This window comes from Polypterus senegalus, chromosome 3 (genome assembly GCF_016835505.1).
Source record: "Polypterus senegalus isolate Bchr_013 chromosome 3, ASM1683550v1, whole genome shotgun sequence".
NCBI classification, from domain to species: domain Eukaryota; kingdom Metazoa; phylum Chordata; class Cladistia; order Polypteriformes; family Polypteridae; genus Polypterus; species Polypterus senegalus.
Window position 1 is genome coordinate 249,096,852 of NC_053156.1, and position 14,644 is coordinate 249,111,495.

General features: G+C 36.6%; 1 protein-coding gene across 1 annotated transcript; it reads right to left on the reverse strand.

Moving 5' to 3' along the window:
• Positions 1-3,891: 3,891 nt before the first annotated feature.
• odc1 (ornithine decarboxylase 1) lies at positions 3,892-7,942 on the reverse strand. The gene is made up of 12 exons (XM_039748897.1): positions 7,767-7,942; positions 7,040-7,186; positions 6,749-6,905; positions 6,476-6,649; positions 6,193-6,365; positions 5,958-6,092; positions 5,388-5,469; positions 5,074-5,157; positions 4,822-4,978; positions 4,618-4,733; positions 4,305-4,519; positions 3,892-4,206 (listed from the first exon to the last, which is right to left on the reverse strand). The coding sequence occupies exons 3-12, from the start codon at positions 6,848-6,850 to the stop codon at positions 4,065-4,067; spliced, it is 1,380 nt and encodes a 459-aa protein (XP_039604831.1). The 5' UTR covers positions 6,851-6,905; positions 7,040-7,186; positions 7,767-7,942; the 3' UTR covers positions 3,892-4,064.
• Positions 7,943-14,644: the final 6,702 nt, after the last annotated feature.

The window sequence follows — 14,644 nt, forward strand, 5'->3', positions numbered from 1 at the left end:
GCAATACCAAGCATCATCTGGAGTGCTAATTGGCACATGTGGGCCATACACATTACTGAGTCACATTATGAGTTGCTTTGATTATGTACTTGAACAACTTAAAGATTTGGATGAAGTTTTTTCTTCAGCCCTCTGACAGACAACCCAAGTCAAAATCACCACCACGTCACCAGGGTCTCAATGAAAATTTTACCCATTAGGTGTATCCTAAATAAATAGCAGATACCGATCCATTTTCTGAAGTCATTTTTTACATTATAAGGGTGCGGCCAGGAAGAAAGCAAATGGCTTTGAAAACTTACGCAACAAACTCATAACTTGGGGCCAGTTTTATCATTCTGTTATGGGAAAGCAGAATTCAAAACAACCACTGAAAGAAGAGGCCACCTCAAAAGGTACTCCAGCTGGGAATGGAACCAGAGCAGAGTGCAGTGAAAACAATGGCGTCCGTTATGAATGCCTCAATTAATTTTCTGTTTGTTTGCAATATTCAAGACTTTTTCAGTAGAAGTAATAAAAGCAGCTTAAATCTGAGGAGAAAAACATTTTTTACAATAATGGAAAGTGTGCATGTTAAGTTTAAATTGGACCTATGTGTGAATTGCCCTGCAATTGACTGGTGCCTCATCCAGCATTGGCCAAGCCCAAGGCTAAAGGCTTAATTTCAGTGCCAGCTGGATTAAACAGGTTCCGAGAATATTATGTTGTTGTATTAAAACAAATGTGCATGTTTTGAGACAAACTGTGAAATGTATTGTTTGAGCAACATTTATTATTTGAAATTGAAGATTACAGAGTGCAGTCTGAAACAGACAAGATAATTAACAGGAAAGGACAAATAGGATATATAAGAATATATAGAATGAGCAGTAGGTGGCACTGCATCACCAGAGTCCAGAATTTAACAAGCACCACACTTATTTATCCTTTTTAACTTTTTTCTCTTTTAAAAGTGTTAGTTATGCACTCAGTTAAGTAAACATAACCTGCAGTTTTAAAGAGCTATCCCTGCCTTTCATGTAATGCCACACAACTTTCTTCAGTATTTGAAATAATGTATCATTTAATATGTACTAGTCCTGGCACATAATTTGAGAATGATTCCTGCCAGTGTCAGATGCTGCCACGACTGCCTCTGGCTCCCTTGAACCTTAAAAATTGGACAAATGGGGTCAAACTGAAAGGTTATATCAGCTACGCGGCAAGTGCACATAACTACTTGTGAATCCCTCAAAACCTTGCATATTGCATTTTTTTAAGTTAGCCATCAAAAGGTGTCAAGTTTGCTCGACTTCTCATTACATCCATCATGGCTAACATGGTAAAACACCCTACAACTACCATGGCAGAAGCAAACTAGCTTCCTGTTTTTTAGTATCCCAAAAGTAAACTTGCCTCAACTTTTACCTCATCCAAGCCTTACACAAGAGTGATAACACTAACTGCTACAGTTTTAATGGCAAAATCTAGTATTGTAGTTTGTGGGGGAAAAATAAATTGTAACCTCACACACCAGTATAAAACAAACCATTAACCTACAGCTAGTTGCCAATATGCAAAAAAAGCACATGGTGGCAAAATAGCATCAGTTATCTTTACAGTAATGTTGTTAACACCATAGTGCTACATCCCCTTGACGAGTATATTTATTGATCTTCTTGAATTGCCACAGAAGAAACTAAAGAAGAAAACCATTTAATAGGATATACCTTAACAGTCCTTTCAGTAAACTAGAGTAACTGAAAGCTTTTGGTGTGAACACTAAATTTGGTCTTAGGCTTGTTCCTTAAGGTACAAATTTCCTCAAAATGTGCATTAGCCCATATAATGCATCCACATTTATATCAGGGACATACAAATAATTGGACTTTAAAGTACTCATATTATTTAGTAGTAGCATTCATATTGATTTTTGCCAAATATTGATCAACACAGGTAGTTAAAAAGAAAGTAGATCGCATGGCTTGATATAGCTATGGTTTATTAATGTGGCCTTCAACTAGATATATCTATATCTATCTATATACACACAGTTGTGCTAGAAAGTTTCTGAACCCTTTAGAATTTTCTATATTTCTGCATAAATATGACCTAAAACATCAGATTTTCACTCAAGTCCTAAAAGAAGATAAACCAGTTAAACAAATGAGACAAAATTATACTTCATCATTTATTGAGGAAAATGATTGAATATTACATATTTGAGTGGCAAAGGTTTGTGAACCTCTAAGATTAGCAGTTAGTTTGAAGGTGAAATTAGAGTCAGGGGTTTTCAATCAATGAGATGACAATCAGGTGTGAGTGGGCACCCTGTGTTATTTAAAGAACAGGGATCTATCAAAGTCTGCTCTTCACAACACGTTTGTGGAAGTGTATCACGGCACAAACAAAGGAGATTTCTGAGGACCTCAGAAAAAGAGTTGTTGATAATCAGGCTGGGAAAGGTTACAAAACCATCTCCAAAGAGTGAGTCCACAGTCAGACCGACTGTGTACAAATGGAGGAAAATCAAGACCATTATTACCCTCCCCAGGAGTGGTCAACCAACAAAGATCACTCCAAGAGCAAAGGCGTGTAATAGTCAGCAAGGTCACAAAGGACCCCAGGATAACTTCTAAGCAACTAAGGGCCTCTCTCACATTGGCTAGTGTTCATGTTCATGAGTCCACCATCAGAACACTGAACAACAATGGTGTGCACAGCAGGGTTGCAAGGAGAAAGCCATTGCTCTCCAAAAAAAAAAATTTGCTCATCTGCAGTTTGCTAAAGATCACATGGACAAAGCAGAAGGCTATTGGAAGGATGTTTTGTGGACAGATGAGACCAAAACAGAACTCTGGTTTAAATGAGAAAGCGTTGAGTGGAGAAAGGAAAACACTGCATTCCAGCATAAGAACCTTATCCCATCTGTGAAACATGGTGGTGGTGGTAGTATCATGGTTTGGGCCGGTTTTGCTACATCTGAGCCAGGACGACTTGCCTTTATTGATGGAACAATGAATTCCGAATTATCAGAATTCTACAGGAAAATGTCAGGACATCGGTCCATGAACTGAATCTAAAGAGAAGGTGGGTCATGCAGCAAGACGACCCTAAGCACACAAGTCATTCTACCAAAGAATGGTTAAAGAAAGTTAGTTTTGGAATGGCCAAGTCAATCAAAATGTTGTGGAAGGACCTGCAGCGGCGAGCAGTTAATGTGAGGAAACCCACCAACATCCCAGATTTGAAGCTGTTCTGTACAGAGGAATGGGCTAAAATTTCACTACGCTGGTGTGCAGGAATGATCAAAATTTACTGGAAACATTTAGTTGCAGTTAATGCTGCAAACAGGGGTCACACCAGATACTGAAAGCAAAGATTCACATACTTTTGCCACACGTAATATTTGATCATTTTCCTTAATAAATGATCAAGTATTTTTGTCTCATTTGTTTAACTGGTTTCTCCATCTACTTTTAGGATTGAGTGAAATTCTGGAGGTTTTAGGTCATTTATGCATAAAAATAGACTCTAAAGGGTTCATATACATACACACAAACCACACTACAAAGTGATTTTGACCAACACTCTGGATGTAACAAGTAAATGAACACACATCCAAGCAGTCCAAGTTAGTTCTGATCAAACCGCATTGTTAAGTGCATATTAAATTAAATAAGCATCTTTCACTCATGATTATTAACCCAGTCCCATTTTCAGTTGTAGTTTATACTCAATCCAACAATGCTAAAGTGCCAAGTTTGTGTCAAGGAAACCATTTTACCTTAAGCATGACTAGGAATTTTAGTAAACTTAGGGCTGCCTGAACTGGGCTTGGAGTATAAAAAGGTGTCTGTTTTTCCAGATCTTGCTTAACTGGTACTCATTAATTCAACACATCAAGAAAAGCATAAAAAAGGTTTTATTGTTATAAAAATACAAACTTTCCATAGGAACACAATAATATAATCCCATTTCTTTGTCATCCATTTTGTTGCATTTAACTCTTCAGCTAAAACCTCATTTTTACTGGTCCCCAAAATACCAAAAGAAAAAACAAAAAACCTGTTGAAAATGCTACTCTAAACAATACGAGCTGAAGAGCAGGCAGTATTGGGAAGTTCCACTCCACTTTCCCATGCACAGGATACTGGAAGAGTGTTTGCAGTAAGGTCTTGCACTGGAAGAATGGATCCCTGCTCTTTGATTTGCTGCATTAGTTGCCTGGAGAGGGGAGAAGAAAACCACTATAAATAACAGTACAAGAAAAGGTGGATATATCTGCAGGATGAAGCCACTTTTTTTTATAAAAACACCCTCACCAGGCTGGCCTTGACATCACATAATGGATGTCTGGTTTCTGAAAGCCATTGAACGTTGATGATGCAGATACAGTGTAAGCCCCCATGTTTTCAAAAATCATCCAGTCTCCAACTTGAAGATCTGGCATTTCACATAGCTCAACAATGCGATCAAGTCCATCACAAGTTGGCCCCCAGATGCTGCAGGAATAAAGCTTCTCATCTGGCTTGGATTTCTGAAAGAAAAAATAAAATTAGCTGTAAAACACATGGTGCTGGAAATAGCAGGAAATACTCAAACAGTACTTGACATTTCTTAAACAGGCAATCATACCTTATGAAGCAGTGGCTTTACATGTGCGTGGTCAAAAAAAATGCAGTTGAAGGACCCATAAACTCCATCATTAACATAGTACATCAGTGTTTTCTCTTTGGCACCATCATCCTCATCTGTAATAATGCCTGAAGTTAGTTTGTTTCAAAATACACATCAACCAAAACCACTTTAAAAAGGAGGGAAGCAGTTTAGAATGCATACCAGAGTCATTCTCCTTAAGGACAACTTTCTTGGCAATGATATTAACAGCAAGAACATAGGCAGATGCCACATAGTATCTTCCTGGCTCAGCAATGACATTTACACCCATATCAACAGGGAAGTATTTATCCAGAGCAAGATTAATTACAGCAGTAACCTATGGGCAGAAGAATAAAAAAAAAAAAAAAGTTGACAATTGAGAATTTCAAATTTTGATCTCCAAAAATACAGGACAGAGACTCATCAAATCACCTCTTCAAACTTCAGCTTAACATCTTCTGATCCAGGAAAGCCACCACCAATATCAAGAAGTGTCATGTTGAAACCGAGCTCTGCCTAGAAAAGGGGTAGAAAATAGTTTATGTACAATAGGACCTCCCCAAAATAAAATTGGTTAGCCAATTCTGTAACTAGCATAAAATACATTATATGGGTACTTCTACTTTGAGAAAATTTGTACCCAATACCACAAAGCATTAAAATCGTTTCTTTGGCTATATACATTTCATCCGATCCCCCACAACAAAATGCAATTTTTCTGATTTACATGCAGGGTTTATACATACCCCCATATCAAATACACAGCGAGCATCTGAAATGGCCTGAGTATAGGTTTCTGGGTCAGTACAGCCACTTCCAACATGGAAACTGCAAAATAAAAAGGTATTACTTAACACATGGATACAAGCATTCCTAAGCCATAGTTCTGAGAAGCCCAGTTAAAGCATGATAGCCAGCTGTGAATTTGAAAACCTTTGCAAATTTATCCCAAAAGAAAGCATAACTGCAACTGCATATTTACGATTTATTGTTTACTCAAATTTGTTCAGAATTTGACCTACACTAAAAGTAGTTTGACAGAATATATATGTGAATTATGCTATATGGATAAGCTGAACTTAAATTTAACACAAAACGAAAAGTGAGTGGATGTCCCCAAAACAAACAAGACTATCCAGCATTGGTCACACTGAACTAGAGAAGGTTAGGATTTCCTTTAGGCAATGAAAAACCTCAAAAGGTATATGCAAGTCATGATCTAAAAACCAATTAAGGCAGGACTAAAAGTATTTTCTGAATATATAAACAATTTAAGATTAAAAAAAATAAACCACACAAAACAAAAATAAACTCACCTCACTCCGATAATCTCAACACCCAGCTCTTTGGCACGCTCAAGCAGAAGTCTGCTAGTTTTAAGTGTTGCGCCAAATTTCACACTCAAGCGGCAGACTGCTTTTGAGTCATCAGTAGCAATTCGGAGTACCAACCTAAAAATGTTAAAGCAGTTAGTTTTCTATACTGTGCTGAAAGTACATACAACAGTACTGTCCTGCATTTACAAATAACTAAACTTGTTCTTTTACTCACTTTGCATTACTGTGGCTTCTTGCAACTTTTGCAAGTTCAACCTCACTATCAAAAGTCATCATTTGTACACCATTGGCAGCAGCATACTTGATCTGAGACACCTGCTTGCATGGATTTGCATAAATGATCCTCTGAGGAGGTACTCCAATGCTTTGAACCAGCTGGATTTCAGTCTAGAAAACACCAAGTTTGAAACTAACATTCACTAAACTTAACATAAAGGAGTAATTTTAGGCAGATGTAAAAAGGGATTTTCTGTATTGGGTGGCAAACAAAAGCATACCTTGCTGGCACAATCAAACCCTGCACCTAAAGCAGCAAGGGTCATCACAATAGCTTTGCTGTCGTTGCATTTCACTGCATAAAACGGAGTGACTCGAGGAAGAGCACGTGTCCATCTCAAGTGCTTCTTTAGGACATCACCAAGGTCTGCTACATAAAAGGCATCTTTGTCATCCTGTAAGGGAAATGTTGAAGTCAGATATCCAAATGGAACGATTTAAAAGCCAATCATTTTATAATGTACTAAAATGCTTTTAAAACAATCGTGTCTTACCGAAAGTGACACTTCATTAATTTTTTGCTCCACAATATCTCTGGCAACAAAGCCCTCTTCAAGGAATGAGAAGTCGAAGTCGGCATCACTAAATCCACTCATTTTTAACAGAGAAGAGGAGGTGAACTACAGCAGGATCACCCAAAAATGCAACAAACTGTATAGGGGGAAAAAAACAAAAATAAAATCTAACTGCAATACCCGCAAAGAAGCCCTCCGGCTTTTGCCGACTCACTACTTTTAATCTCCCAGCACCGCCTTTCCCAAAATGGAGTTCTCATGTGTACTTACATGGACAAGAAAGAAATGGGATCTCTTTATGGCGAAGTCTCAGCTGTTCGCCCAAGGAGGCTCGCCGGTGAAGTTAAAAACCTTCAAATATAAGGCAAGGCCAAGGCCCTCCGAGAAGCCGATATATACTTTCCTGAAAGGAGCGTTCTGTAATAAGAAATAAAAAGCATGATCAACCCGGTATTCGCCCATTCAAGCCACGACACAATTGGGCGCTCAAAATCCACCAGCATAGTGGAGAGATTGGGCCATCGACTTCCTCTATCGAAACGGGCTCATTTCTCCATTCATTCACTCAGCGCGCTTACTCGGAAGCGAATCCATCTGCCCTGCTATCAGATGGAGCCACACACACGAGGTGCCCAAGTTTAAACTATCAAAAGTCTTACAGTGCAGATCGTGCATGTCAGAATCCCGAAATTTAAACAGGACCCATCCAGTCAAGAAGACAAATTAGGACCAGCTTTACCAAGCATTTCGATCTATTACGACGTTTAGGCGCAAAATAGCTTGAAGCGATTGTTCCATTTTAAAAGAAATTTAAAAAATGCACTTTAAGTTAAAAACCCCACTGTTTTAACCCCCTTCCAAGTAGGATTTCCTCCGCACTGCTTTGAGGCCTTTGTCTATAAATTAATTCACCGGGCAATTATTTTAACTGTTCTTATTGTGCCGCATGAAACGCAAACATAATGTAGCTATAGAAAACAACTGGAAAAAGTCTTACCTTAAAAAGCATTTACGAAGAGTTTGTCCATTAGACGGAAACTTCTCAAAATAAAAAATAAACCCCACGTCCTAAACACCCAAACGTCTGCCGCTATGAAAGACCACTGAAAGGAGTGCGTGCAAAAAGCCGGTATTTATAACTACACTTCAGTCGTCATAGTAACCCTCCAGCTGAAACCGGCCGCGATCGGTTCTCTCTTGCTCTTTCTTCCACGCGCTCTGTGACACACACATTTTACTTCCTGTGGTGACGTTTCATTTTACCATTACTACTAGCCCAGCCCAGTAGCGGCCGTGGCTGCTCGGAATTTCGCGCTGGTTACAGACAGTACCTGGTTACGTCAGCATATGAAAGACTTCAAAGAAACTTTAATTTTAAAAAAGTAGCGTTAGGTTTAAATAGTATTAACAAATCAACAGGCAAAGGTATTATCTTTAAAATATCACTGTAGTATACCACTAACTAACATAAATAAATTGGGAGTGTACGAGTATTTTTAACATTAAGAAACATCTCGAGCAGTTTTAAAAGATTTAAGATAAATACGTCTTTCAAACTGTCGAAAGAGACACATGAAACCAGACTTTCAACTTAAAACTTGATACGAAGATAGTCATGTATAGAAAATAATGGGAAAAACATTTTGTTATTTTTTAACAATGTTCAGAAACTTCTATAATAAAATGTATTTATGTACTCTCTTTATACACTGCGAGAGTAGTTTTTATTTTGAACTATATTACGCAGGTATACTTGCGTCTATCAATATCCATATTCATGTAAGAAATATATATGTGTGTGTGTGTGTGTTCCATACTTGTTAAATAATAAGTTTATACATCATTTGGGACAGACATTGTCTCCTCTCTTCAATGTTGCTTCATGTTAAAAGTTTTTGAAATAAAATTCAGACATATTACATTTGTATAATATTAAAAGTTGGGCTGTGGATTTTAAAATTGTGTACAACTTTATTTTAAAAATGTGTACAACTTTCCACTGAAACGGGCAGAAATGTAATGTAAAGAAGAAAGTTTGCTGTTGGCTTGTTAAGAGGAATGTGGTTGTGTGCATAAGAGTCTGTGATAATACCAGCACCGCTTTTAAGGTTGCCTCCTGCCTCCTCTGAACATGAAATGTATTAAGTCTCTTAGTTAATAGTATAGATTTATGAATAAGCATAGCCAGCTGTATGTCCACATAATTAGAGATAACCAATAGGATATTTAGAAATGCACTAGATGAGATATTAAATGTGATGGAATTTGTTTTTGTTTAAAAAGCATGTTCTGCATTTTTAGAACTAAAGTTTAAAAGCAAAACTAAATCTGACTGGTTTTAAAGAAGCAGCAGACCCATAAATGCTAATTATGAATTGTAAGCCCATGTGTTCCTTTGTTTTAAACTGTAAATATCATGGAATGCTACGGTGGGTTGGCACCCTGCCTGGGATTGGTTCCTGCCTTGTGCCCTGTGTTGGCTGGGTTTGGCTCCAGCAGACCCCTGTGACCCTGTGTTCGGATTCAGCGGGTTGGAAAATGGATGGATGGATATCATGGAATGACTGTAGTATGTAGTAGTATATATATATTGTTCTAGAAGTCCATTCTGACATGGTCTGACTGCTCTCCTGCAATGCTGCATTGCTTCTGTGTTGTTGGCTGGTGCAAAACTAAGGTGTCGCTATAAAAATAACAATAATATCTACATTTATTTATATAGCACATTTTATGCAAATTTGTAACTTTTAATGCCTTACAAATGGCAAAAAAAGAAATGGCAAAAGTAAATAATATACAGTGTTAGGGTAACTTCTTTTCTTGATTTCTGAAAGCAATGAATGTGGATAAATTGTTGTTAATTCTCTTTCTTTAGCATGTACAAACCTCTGTTGTTAAAGGTGCAAACATTAAGCACTTTGAGCTACATTTTTTTGTATGAATATGAGCTATATAAATAAATGTTGATTGATTGATTGATTGATTGATTGATTAAAAAATGTTACAAGCAGCAAATGTTAAAATTCAGGTTAAGTTTAAAATAAATTATTTTTTATGCTACAAGAGTAAACTTCTAAAGGAAGGTGCAAACACACCTGAAACTGAGAGCAGGATATGGTGTCAATGTTTTGTTTGGTTGTTGTGTTCAGTTCCCTTTGTTACCCTGCAATGCAATTCAATTTCATGTATCTCTGGTCATTTCAAGGTGAACAAAATGCCGAAAGAAAGTTTGTGTTGTCAGGTATGTAGTCGTATTCAGGTTGCATATAAAATGCTATCAAAGCAGTGGATTAAACCTTCCACATATCTAAAATAATTGATAACCTTCCACATATCTAAAATAATTGATAACAGAGAACTGAAGGACATTGCAGAGGTCACTTCTGCTTCTTACAAGCTATCAAGATGATTTTTTTTTTTTCTTTTACTCTTTTTTTCTAGTGAGAAGGCAAACAAAATCACACCTTTTATTGGCTAACTAAAAAGATTACAACATGCACGCTTTTGAGGCAACTCAGGCCTCTTCTTCAGGCAAGATGTAATTTTGTAGAAATATTGAGTTTTAATTTTCTTTGTATCTTAAATCCTTTCTAGATTTAATCATTTCATTTTACTTTCTGTGTAGAGTATAACTAAGCAATTAAGATTTATTTCCACATTGAACTGCAGTAGTTAGGTCAGTCTTAACTGAATCACAATGTAAACAATCTTGTAAGGCCTGTGAAGACTCATCTTGCAGGGTAAACTAACCCAGATTAGACTGTTTGTTTTATTAGTCACGTGGGGGGAATCCCTGCTATAAGTAGCCTGTGGCTGGATTTACGGAGGTAAAATAAGGTCAATCCATCCTCCTAAACATGTGTGCATACAATATGTTACAGTTTAAAAGTAAAATAAGTAAACCATTTTTGGTCTTTATATTAATCTATGTATTACAAACAACTGAGAAGAAATTTAAGCCATTGTTTACCTCCTACTAAATTGTGCCATCCACAATAAAATACATAAGGCAGTTCTTGGTTTAAAAAATATAAAACTATATTATGTATATTTTTTTATTTCTGATGAAAATAAAATGTACAATTACGTGCATATGGCATGCATACCAAAAATCAAGACTAGGTCTACTAAGTGAGAAAAAAATGTACATTTTGTGACTCTGCATTCACAATGCATGACTAATTGAGACTGATAATGTGCTGGATCCCATCTAGGGCTGTGGTTTGTTCCAGATAATACCAGGACAGGTAGGGTCTGGCTGCCTGTAGCATTGCAATAGATAAACCAACTTCAGAAAATGGGTGGAGGCATAGTATACTGTAGCCTCACCTTTTCAGAATAAGAAAGTCCTACTTACAAAAACTTGCACAGGGATGTTTGGCTCAGGTTCTGCATTCTGTTAGTCTTATTAACATCCTAATCAGCCTATTTATTAGCTTTTATTGTGGCTACAAGATTGAAAGGGGGAATGCAATGTTAACTGTAAGAGATCTCCGTACACAAGTGCAGCAGCTTCAATTGAAACATTTTGGCATGCTAAATGTAATGACTTTCAGTTTTCAGCAACCATGGAAATGGGCCAGCCTTTTAAAAGCCTGAGAAAGAGCCATTATTTTGATACAACGGAACCATGGACTTCTTCCAACTCTGAGATATTTTTCAGCATGTTAACGAGAAAGCCTAGATCGGGATGAATGTTTTCATTTCTCATGGTTAAATGTTATCTATTTGTTGACTGGTGCTTTGTCCGTGTTTGCTTTCTGTCTTGTGCCCACTATTGCCCATCATATACTGTGGATCCTGTGAACCCTGTCCAAAGGTAATAGTAATACTAGTAGTTCTACCAAATACAGTGAATTCTAAACTGCATGTTCAAATAACATACAAAATGTCACTACTCTATAGCACCATCATGAACATAAATGTAATAAAATGCACAACTTATTAATAGGGTATAATAAGTGGATTGATGAACAAACTTTTAAACTCCTTAATTCTATTATTAATTGTTACACATTTCAGATATTAAACATATTACAATGTATCTGTTTTGTTAATTATTTGTTTTGTGTGGTTCTTCTTTTCTCTTTGCTTTATTTACAGCAAATGCTTAATGATATCTTGTTATTTTAGTAGATTGTAGAGATAATTTAATTACATTAGGTACTATATAAAACTATATATATTTATTTTGCCTTACTTTAAACTGCCTAGTTTCATTTCCAGTCTGTAATGGGGGCAAACAGCAGGTGATACGTAAAAAAGCTTAAGTGGCTGGTAAGTGTCTGGGGGCAGCAGTTGTCAAGTCAGTAGTGCAGACAACAAGCTTAGAGTCTTAGTTGTCTCCGGCCCCTCTCCTGCTGTATCTCTAAAGAAAAAGGCCTTCTCGCTAGGAGCTTATTAACATTAATTGGATTAAATTCCTTTGTATACAGCTGCCAGTTTTCAAGTCTTGGCTTGGCAGACATGTCCTTTGTTCCCCTTAAACTAACTATTACTAGTGCTTTATCAGCACATAAAGTATTTAATGTGTAACTCATTTTTGGTAGTTTCACTCACTTGTATTAAAAGATGGATTATTTTACAATTCAGTCTACTTTTGTCTTTGAATTGTGTTCACAGTTTTATGCCTAAACCATTCATATATGCCCACTTCATTCAGATCAATTTAAAATTACATTTACATTTCTTCAAGTGCAGGCACTGCTTTGAGTGCTAAGGAGTTAAATTGCATCAGAGGTTAAGTTGCATATTCTACATACAAAACTTCTCTGCTGACAGAAAATGCAGACTTGAACTTCATAAAGAAGTCCACAAAAACTGCCTGTGATCAGCTACTTTTAGAACCTGTATGTGTTTTTTGATTGAGTGTTGTTGAACCCTGTTTTATCAATGTGGTCTGAAATCTACCTAGTTGTAGTTGTAGTAGTAGTAAAAACAAATTTAGGTTGTTCATGCTTGTCCAGGAACAGCTGTGCATAAAATTCTCTGTAACCCCGGTGTGGATTACGAAGTTCAGCACTTAATGAAATTATGATTGCTTGTAATGTTTGTATAGGAGAAAGAGCTATTGGTCCAGGTCAAAATGTATATGATATCTCTGTATTTTTGCCTGGTATTTAATCTGTTTAGGAACAAAACGTATTACACAGTACTTTGTCATTCCAGGTTTTATAACATTTTTCATTCTTCTCATTTTTCAGTTACACTTTAGCAACTTGGCTAGCTGTTACATTTCAGAAAGTTTAAAGTGTTGTCTTAATTTTACCCAATACATTGTGAATCAGGTTGAGAATCTCTATTTATTCTTGTCATTTTAAATTTGTGTGTTTGTATTATTATTTTTTTATTTATTTTTATTAATTTTATTACAATCCATACAAAGCAATCAAGTTTTACAAAAAAAATTAGTTAAGAACAGATCGATCCCCACCCTGAGAGAGAGAGCAAGCCAAACGGCATTAAATTTAAGGCTTGTAAACATACCTAAATTAATAAATTCTCTGGGCTTTATGAACTTATTTTAAAATATTACTGATTAGATCCTGCCATGTTTTGAAAAAGTCTGTACGGATCCTCTAACTGAGTATTTGATTTTTCCAATTTCAAATAATATAACACATCGTTTCCCACTGACTTAAAGAGGAGAGTTTGGGTTCTTCCAGTTTATCAGAATAAGTCTGCGTGCCAAAGTGTAGTGAATGCAATCACAATTTGTTTGTCTTTCTCCGCTTTACACCCTCTGGAAGAACACCAAACACAGCTGTTAATGGGTTAGGAGGGATTGTGAGTCCAAGGCTGTCTAAAAGGTAATTTAAAAAGTTTTTTCCAGAATAATGTTAATTTGGTGCAGGCCCAGAACATGTGACCTAGCGAGGCTGGGACTTGGTTGCAACTTTGCAGGTTGGATCATGCCCTGGAAACATTTTGGAGAGATTTAGTTGAGACAGATGTGCTCGATATATAATTTTGAGTTGTATAATTGTATGCTTTGCGCATATGGAGCTCGAGTGAATTCTCTACATTGCTACTTTCCACTCCTTTTCTGATATATTAATTGAGAGATCTTTTCCCAGTGTCCTCTTGGATCTTTGAAAGGGAGGGATTGTAAAATGATTTTATATATTGTAGAGATGGAGTCTAAGTCCTTGAGATTGAGCAATATTTTTCCAGCATGGATGAGGGTGCAAGATGAGGAAAATCTGGAAGGTTCTGTTTAACAAAGTTCCTGATTTGAAGATAGTGAAAGAAATGTAGCTGGAATGTTAAATTTGGAATGTAATTGTTCATAGGATGCAAAGGCGTTGTCTATATAAAGATCTCTAAGCAAGTTAATTCCAAATTTTTCCAGATATTAAAACTGCATATGTTTGTGAAGGTTGAAAGAGGTGGTTCTCTTGCAGGGTGCCACAGATAGAAGCTTCTCCGTCTTAAAATGCTTTCTACATTGGTTCCAGATTCTAAGTGAGTGGAGCACAATTGGGTTATTAGTGTATTGCCGATAGAGTGTGTTTATTGGAGCACAGAGCAAGGAATACAAAGAAGTACTGCAGGATTTTACTTCTATTGCGGTCCAAGCCTGTGTATGTTCTTCTATTTGTGTCCAGGTTCTTATCGCCTGTATATTTGCTGCCCAGTAATAAAACTGGAAGTTAGGTAGAGCCATGCCGCCTTCTGCCTTTTGTCTTTGTAGGGTCGCTCTTTTGATGCGTGGATGTTTTGAATTCCAAATAAATGAGGTTATTGTTGAATCTAATTGCTTAAAAATGATTTATTAATGTATATTGGGATGTTTTGAAATAAAAAGGAGCTTAGGAAGAATATTCATCTTAACAGTGTTAATTCTTCCAGCTAGTGTGAGATGAAGGGTTGACC